The sequence below is a fragment of the Caenorhabditis briggsae genome, assembly GCF_000004555.2.
Source record: "Caenorhabditis briggsae complete genome, chrI, whole genome shotgun sequence".
Lineage (NCBI taxonomy): Eukaryota > Metazoa > Nematoda > Chromadorea > Rhabditida > Rhabditidae > Caenorhabditis > Caenorhabditis briggsae.
Genome location: NC_013489.2, coordinates 8,683,278 through 8,691,965, shown reverse-complemented (window position 1 = coordinate 8,691,965; position 8,688 = coordinate 8,683,278). Strand labels below are relative to the sequence as shown.

The following is an 8,688-nucleotide window of genomic DNA, read 5'->3' as shown; positions in this document are numbered from 1 at the left end:
GTTTCGTTTCTTTCGCTTTCGTTTCTCTCGGCTTTACTTAAAATCTTTCCGATTTGTACGGTCTCCACTTTTTTCGGTGTTTTCAAGAATTTTCAAGGTTTTGTCAATTTTTCTTCCAGATACATCGGAAAATTTGAAAAAAACAGTGAAAATGAGCAAAAAAATTAAAAAGTTTGAATTCGCGCGCTTTTACTCGCCGGGCGGCCTAGAAAAAAAGCTCGTCGCTAAGGGCTTTCAGCGTGTTTTCCGATGCGTTTTTCTCGATAAAGGATTTTTTTTGAATTTTTTCTTTACTTTTTAATCTACATGCTTTTTTGCACATTTTAATGCAATAAAAAATTTCACCGTAGACCACCTTTAAAACATCTGTCCACAATATATTGCTTTTTGAGACCCCGCAAATTCCGGGGAAAGAAAAAACCGGGAAAAAAAATCGGGGAAAGTGGGCGGAGTCGGGGGCGGAGCCTAAAATGCAACCCTGGCACGGTTTTGCCGCACGGTTTTTCTGCACATTTGGACACTGTCATGAGGGGGCGGAGCCTAAATTGCAACCCTGGCACGGTTTTGCCGCACGGTTTTTCTCGACTCCGCCCACTTTCCCCGGTTTTTTTCCCCGATTTTTTTTCCCCGGTTTTTTTCTTTCCCCGGAATTTGCGGGGTCTCGGTTTTTCCAGCTAGGTATGCAAATGCACTAATGAGAGGTGACGTGGCAAAATTTTAGGCCCGTGAAAAATTAATTTTTTCAACCCGAAAAAAGTCAAATTTCGATGCAAAACTAGTGAAAATTGGCTGAATTGCCGAAATTTTTTTCCATTTTCAGCCTAAAAACAGTCCAAAAAGGTCAAAAAACAGTAGAAAATGGTCAAAAAAGGTGCATATATTTCGAAATGAGCAGTTTTAGCTCATTTTTTGAGTGTTTATTGTTTTTTCACATTGATTTCAGGTCACTTTCCGCCGGTTTCTAAGACAAATGTTGACCCAAAAAAATCTGAAAACCCGGTTTTTCAGGGCACCTATGTCTGGATTATCAACAAAAATCACTGGCATTTCGAGAGGAATCCATGAAAAAAAAAACAAATGATTTATTATAAAAAAAAACAATAGTTTATTCAAAATAATCGCGGGAACAAACGAGTGAAAATGTCTGCGTCTCTACAGCGCCTCTACAGGTTTGGAGACTCTCTACACGTTTTTTTACTCGTTCATCCGCGCGATTATTTTGAATAGACAATATCATATCGGGTTTGTAGACAACAGAAAATCGCTAATGTTTTTGATCAAAAACAACAACAACAACAGGAAAAAATAAGTCTAAAAAAACTAAACAAATTAACAGAAACTAAATCATTGACCAAGATTCGGAAACTCTTCAGGATCCAACATTTCTCTTCTGCAGTGTGGACATGATCTGTGGATTTTGAGCCATTTCGAAGCACACTGAAAAATCAATAATTTAAAAAAACATCCTAGAAATCTCCTTATTTACCTCGAAATGCGTCACTTTCTTGCATTCCTCACATTGTAACGTCTTCTGATCCGAAGTCATTTCCACGTAGCAAATGAAACATTCAGAATCGGATACTTCAATTTCAGAAGGTGTTATTGATTGATTATTGATGATTCTCCAATATAAATTCATAAATCGTTGAGAGAATTCTGGAGAATCTGGAAGTGGAGTAACCGTGGATACATCACAGGTTTCTTGGATTCTTTGAATATTCAATTCCACTCCTTTTGTATATTTCAACAGTTTCCCCTCGAATTGATAATACTCGTAATCAGCGATTTGATGGATTTCTACGAGATCCGTGGAGGATTTAAGCCTGGATATTTGAGAAATTTGGGGACAAAATCAATTCAATAACTCACTTTTGAATCATGTACTTTGCCTTTTTGAGCTGCTTCTTGTGATATAACGAATCCTTGATTTTTTGGAATCCGAGCAATGCAAATCTGTGATGAGTTGGGTGTCCATCGGAAAGAGACTCTGGAACTGTTGGAGTGGGCGGAGCTTCTAGAATCGATGCAATTCGTTCTCGAAGGTTTCGATTCTCTCTTTGGAATGATTCCTTCTCGTTCGACATGATACTAAGAGCGGCGCGAAGTCTAAAAAGCAATTTCTTTGAATGTTTGGATTTTTAGGCCCAAATCTTACTCTTGGAAACCTCTCTCTTTCTGACGAATCTCCGAATTCAGTCTCTCTTCATTTTGTAGGAATTGTAGCTCCATCCTCTCTTTTTGACTTTTCACTTGTGCTGTGAGCTCATCAATCTTCTCCGATTGCAACAACTCGTTCTTCTCCTTTTCCTTTTTCAGTTGGCCCGAAAGTTCTGTGATCTTCTCGAGAAGCTCATTCTGGCTGATCGAATGACTGAAAATATTGTTTTATTTTCATTTTGATACTCAAAATTCGCTCACTTTTTCTCTGCCAAATGCATTCTTGTCTCATTTGCTTCCAATCTAGACACCTTCATTTTCAGCTCTTCATTCTCCTTTTTCTCCTTCTCTAACTCCGATTCTCTGCTCTCCGCTTCCTTCTCCTTCTTCTTCGTTCCCAACTTTAACGCCTTCAACTCCTTCTCAACCTCTCCAGCCTTTTTAGTTCTTTTCTCTAACTTTTCCAGCTTATTCTGTGTCATTTTCAGCTCTTTTTTAGCCTCGTTGCACATTTCGCTGGTTCTCAGGCACTTCTTGCAGTTCTTCGATTGATTTACGTCGATTTCAGGGAGCTTTTTGAGCGGAGTTGTCTTTTGAATGCCGTCTTTCATTACTTTCGAAGCGTTTTGAGATGTTGACGTCTTCTGGATATCAATTGAAGTCGATGTTTTCGCTGCTAGGTGGTCTAGAACCCTATTAGGCCTTTCTGGAGCTATTGATCTCTTTTTGATCTTTGAAAACTTCTCAATTATAATCTCCTCCTCATCCTCATCGTCTTCTGATTCACTTGATTGCTCATCTTCATCGCCGTCTTCCTTATTTTCGACGAAATTCGAAACCTTCTCCAACAACTCCTCATTCGGGCTTCCCTTCTTGTTTGTTAGCAATTTTTTCATGTATTCAATCGCTGAAAATAGAATTTTTGAAGTTTCAAAAATTAAACAATTTCGAAATTCCAAAAATCTATTATAACACAATTTTCAAAAAAAAATTTTACCTGAATTAGAAGTCAGCTTCTTCTCATCGACAGCGGACGGTAATTTGAATGCAAGTTCATCCCAAATGATACTAGAAATATCATAAGTCTCTTCATCATCATCAAAGAACGTCTTCATGTACGCTTCGAAGAATCGACGACGCCATTCCCACGCCTTGCACAACGCCTTCTCTTCGATGGCGTCAAATTTTAGGAATTTTTGGAATCCCAAATTCTGGAAAACACGATTTTTTTTCTTAGAATTTTCAGCATTTACGGCTTATTGCTCACTTTAAATTCCGCAATCCACGTGGAATTCTGGACCATTGTGTTTGGTGTGAGCTGTTGAAGACGTGAAAATGGAGATGTCTCAATTGGATTCCTCTCGAAATGGCAGTGATTTTTGAGCTGCTCCAAATGGGTGTCGGCGTGGATAATCCAGACATAGGAGCCCTGAAAAACCGGGTTTTCAGATTTTTTGGGTCAACATTTGTCTTAAAAACCGGCGGAAAGTGGCCTAAAATCAATGTGAAAAAGCAATAAACACCCAAAAAATGAGCTAAAACTGCTCATTTCGAAATATATGCACCATTTTATGACCATTTTCTACCGTTTTTTGACCTTTTGGACTGTTTTTAGGCTGAAAATGAAAAAAATGGAAAAAATGGAAAACATTTCGGCAATTTTTAAGCCAATTTTCACTGTTTTTGCATCGAAAGTAGACTTTTTTCGGGTTGAAAATTGAGACTTTCTGGAAAATTTGACATTTTCAGGCTCAAAATTCCTTTTTTCACCTCTTCCAGCGCCGCCGCGTAATCCTTCATCAATGCAACGATGGCGCTTCTCAGGCTCTCCAAACAATTCCGATGCTTCTTACAATTGTCTTTTTTCGTCCAATTTACATTACACAAAATCGATTGGAACACATGAAACACGGCTTGTTGGGTACGAATCATCATCGATCCCGTTGGATTAATCACTTCCAACAGCTCGTTTCCAAGATTTTCGACCATTTCAATCATTCCCAATTCATGGAATTGATCAGGAACAATCTGCAAAACTTCTAGATTGAGTTACTGTAGTTTTAGGTAGAGCTACCGTAATCCTCGATTTATCCACGTCGAATTCCTCCAAAATGTACCATAATTCAGCCAGACTGATCGTCGTTTTCAGGCAATCGTGTTCTCTTCGCCATTTTTTCTTATATTTTTGGTAGCGATCTTGAAATTGAAATTTCAGATTTTTGAAAAAAACAATCGAAATCTAGGTCATGACCGAATTTTTTTCTACGTCATGACCAATTTTTTTTCTAGGTCATGACCTAATTTTTTTTTCTGATCATGACCTAATTTTTTCTAGGTCATGACCTAATTTTTTGGAAAATTTCGGAAAATCAAAAATTCAAAATTTTGAAAATTTTAGCTCAAAATAATTCGAAAAAATCTCGAAAATCCGAATTTTCAGTACAAAATTGGTTGAAAATGACGATTTCCACTGTATTTTTCGCTTCAAACTAGGTAAATCAGCCTTTTGAACTATTTTGGGACTTTTTTGGACCCATTTTAAGCTTTTTTGATCATTTTTTAGACTATTTCTAAGCTAGATCACCGCCTAGAATGTGAAATTGGACTACCATCATCGTCTTCCTGAATCGGAGTATTCTGTTGTCTCAAAACTACAGCAATCACATCCAAAACCTCATCAGTAAACACTCTGCGTCTCTCATATCTCCTCAAAACCGCCGATTGAATCGCTCTAATATAAATCTTTTTCTGGGGATAGAATCGCTGAAACGCCTCCAAACTCCTCAAATTCTCCTTATCTTTCGTGCCCTCTTTACTCTTAAATGATAAATAATCCAGCCGTTTCGTCACTTCTGCTCCATCGTCGTCGTCCAAAATGAAAAATTTGAATTCGTTTTTTTGTTTAACGTCTTCTGCATTCAATAAAACATAATTCATGAGGAGAACACTTCCATTCGGCAGTGTTAAATGTTTTCCGAATGAGCAATCCACTTCGTCGTGTCGAAAATCGATCCATTTCGAATTTTTGAATTTCGCGGTGCTTGGTGATAAGGAACACTGATCGCAGTGGAGATTCGGAAGACGATGGCATGCGTTTTGGGTGTGAAGGAATAGTTGGAGCTGTAAAAACATTATTTTTCTGGCTTGGCGGGAATTCGAAATTTTGAAATTTAGGTCCCTGCGTCCCTAGATATTCGATTTTTGAATCAAAAGAAAACACTCACACTTGGAATTTTCTTGAAGACACAAATCAGCAGACACTTTTCAATGGCATCAAATAGATCACAAGTTCTCAGGAACTCTTTTTTCTGATCTCTTATCACTTTTTGATAAACATCCTCCGCATAATCTTGAATATCGAAAAACAGTTTCGTCAATCCCAAATGAGCCAGCTCATTCTTCAAATTCTGCACTGTGAATCCGTCCGTTTTCGCATTTCTCACATTTTTCACTTGGATTTTCGAGAATTTTTCACAGAAATTCTCAAGCTTCTCGTCGATCGATTCAATCGTTTTTCGGCGGAGGAAATAATTGTATCTCTGCAAAAAACAGTAATTTTTCAGGTTAAAATGGGAAATTTGGAATTTTTAAAGGTTTCGAATTGTCGCGGAGCCGTTTTTTCAGCAAGAAAATGTATCCTTTAGACTTTTTTCGGTTTTTTTCTGAGTATTTGAAGAAAATCGATTTTCAGATTTTTAAACAGAATCTGAAATTTGAAAAACCATAAAAAACTAACATGATACGGTGTGAAAAACGGGGTCAAATTAGCCAAAGCAGCAGCTAACACTGGCCACGAGTCATTTGTAAACTTCTGGAATATCTGATGACCGAAAATCAATCGATTAAAGATTTCAAAAAGTGCATCAACTGCCGGGATACAGTAAGAAAGGGGCGGAGTCAGAATCGGCACCGCCGCATGTTTTGTACGCGGAATTTCGATTTGAATAAATTCAATTTTTCCCAATAAATCCTTGTATTCCTCCACAACTTCTGAATGCTTCATGCATAGAATCAAATCTTCCTCCTCATATTTTATCGATTTTTTCTTCGGATTCACTAGATTTATCGCTTTGAACAGCTCCGATTTCATTACGAATCGCTCGTTGTGGTCCACGAAAATTCGGACACCAATTGGACTGTGCGCATTTGTCTGGAAATTTGAAAAAATGAGAAAAAATTATGAAAATCACTCAGTTTTTGGATCAAAATGGGCGTAGTTTGGATCCGAAAACAATTAAACTATCCTTAGCTCCGCCAATTTTCATCCAAAATCGGTGATGATTTTCATACTAATCGATTGTAAATTTGATTTTGAGTAGTTTCAATTTCTGTAAAACTCAATTTCCAACTGATTGGTCAACAAATTGGTCCTTAACTCCGCTCATGTTGATCCGAAATCGATGGTTTTCATACAAATCCACTAGGAATTCAATTTCCAATCGATTGGTATGCAAATCAGTAATTTCTTATCAAAATGGGCGGAGTTAGGGTTAATTCTTTGTTTCAGGTCCTAACTCCGCCCATTTTGATCCGAATTTTATCAATTTCACAGTGAGAATTTGGAATTTTAAATCGAATTTTCGGTATTTACATAATTTTTAGGCTTTTTCAGACAATTTTTTTGCCTATTTCAAGCCAATTTTGATAATTTTCTGTCAATTTTAGCTTAATTTGAGGAAATCAATTTTAACCGAAATTATATAATTTTCAGCCGGATTATAACGATTTTTATCATTTTTGGTTCAATTATCCTTATTTTTGAGCTCATTTCAGTCAATGTTCTCTTATTCTAGTATATTCTAGGTCATTTTCAGCTCAAAAAAGCATCACACACCACTTTATCATAGGGCAGAAACATCTCTGGATGTGCCTTAGTGATATCATTCAAATATTCAGCCAAGTACTCCAACCCAACAATGATAACAGACAATCTTTCTCGATTTCCAGGCTCCGAACGTTGAAAATATCCCATTAGAATCTCCTTAATGTCTTGAAATGAATCATCCCTCCATTTCAGTGTCAACGCCTTAAATCGACTGAAAATCTTCTCGAATTTGTAGTTTTTCGGCTTAATCACAATCTTATCAGGCATCATCATCATTTCGAACTGAAAAAAATTGTGTTTGTAAGTCCAGATGTCCCCCTCTTTACCCTTAAGCCATCTTTAATTTCCTGATATTCTGTTTGGAATTTTTTGAATAAACTTTCATCGTATTTCACGAATTCACAGGTGGCATCTAAGCGTTCTTCTCGAGATTTTAGCATGACAGAGAGCATGGACCAGACGAGGTGATGAAACTGAAAAGTTGGATTTTCAAAGTTTCTCCAATTTTCGAAAGTTCCCAGAGCCAACCGTTGAGTTGCAAGTGGTCCGAAAAGCCTCAAAGAGAAGCGGGAAAACATCGGATTTATGAATAAACGCCTCGTTTCGAAGACTCTTGTACACAATTGGAGTTGTCTGAAAATATCGATTTTTCTAACAAATATTGATTTTTCAATTTTCTTACATTATACGGTTCGGTTGGATCAAAGCCTAGTTCCGCATGACTCATGGAAAATTTCTATAGATTCTCAAATTCTCCGCAAGCTCTTCAGAACTTCCGTACATGCGAAGATGAGCGGGATTTTTGGAAAATAGTATTTCCAGAACTTCCTCTCCATCGCCTTTTACTGGAAGAAATCCACATGGAACATCGGTTGCGTCCAGCTTGAAAAGTTGCTGAAAAATTGAATTTTTGATTTTTTTCTAGAATAAAAAAAAACACTTTTTTCGGGATATAACTCTTTGCCACCTCAGCCAGAGCTCCTTCGGTGAAAGTAGATGTTTCGTGTATGATTCGACAGCTCATTTTTACCTGAAAAACTGTGAAAAATTGATGAAAAACAGAGAAATAGCTGAAAAATTAGCTCAAAAGAAGTTTTGAGGCCGCACTTGGGTTCAAGCGAGGGGGTCAGAAAAAGCGCCCCAGCAAACTCGTAGGTCAGAAGAAATTTAATAATTTCAAAGTGAACGCGGGTTTGAACTAGATCATGATCTATTTCTTAAAAATCAACTGGTTGCAACGCGCGTATTTCTCTCATCGTTTAAAACTGTGATACTCAGCCAACAAAGTTCGGCAGCGAATTGAGAATTTTTGAAAAATTTACTGGGGCGCGTGGGGGGACCCCCTCNCTTGAACCCAAGTGAGGCCGTTCAAATCGGGGAGACACCCAAAAGCGGGAGACACAAAAGCGGGAGACACGAAAGCGGGAGACGAAAAGGGAAGAAAGTACGCAATTGTTTACTGTAGGCCACCGTTTCGTTGTAAAAAATTAGGCCGCAATTTTTTGAATAAAATACCCGAGATAAATGAAAATATGTTTAAAAAAATTTTGAGACCTTTTTTATGCTCCTGAACATCATTTTCGGCCATTTGGTTACTCACGGCTCGGAAGAAACGGGGGTACGACGAATTCGAACGTTTTCAAAATCGAACAGACCTAAAATCGAACTGATTCAATTCAGAACAGTCCTTTTTTCGCACACTTACC

The 8,688-nt window shown here is 37.6% G+C and overlaps 1 protein-coding gene across 1 annotated transcript; it reads right to left on the bottom strand.

The window, feature by feature from the left end:
* Positions 1-1,344: 1,344 nt before the first annotated feature.
* CBG12418 lies at positions 1,345-8,006 on the bottom strand (the record flags this gene model as incomplete). Its single annotated transcript, XM_045238907.1, has 16 exons — positions 1,345-1,437; positions 1,487-1,823; positions 1,870-2,106; positions 2,156-2,371; positions 2,419-3,064; positions 3,155-3,368; positions 3,425-3,586; positions 3,928-4,196; positions 4,767-5,277; positions 5,610-5,696; positions 5,804-6,307; positions 6,992-7,264; positions 7,309-7,455; positions 7,511-7,615; positions 7,742-7,876; positions 7,950-8,006. The coding sequence occupies 16 exons, from the start codon at positions 8,004-8,006 to the stop codon at positions 1,345-1,347; spliced, it is 3,993 nt and encodes a 1,330-aa protein (XP_045094865.1).
* Positions 8,007-8,688: the final 682 nt, after the last annotated feature.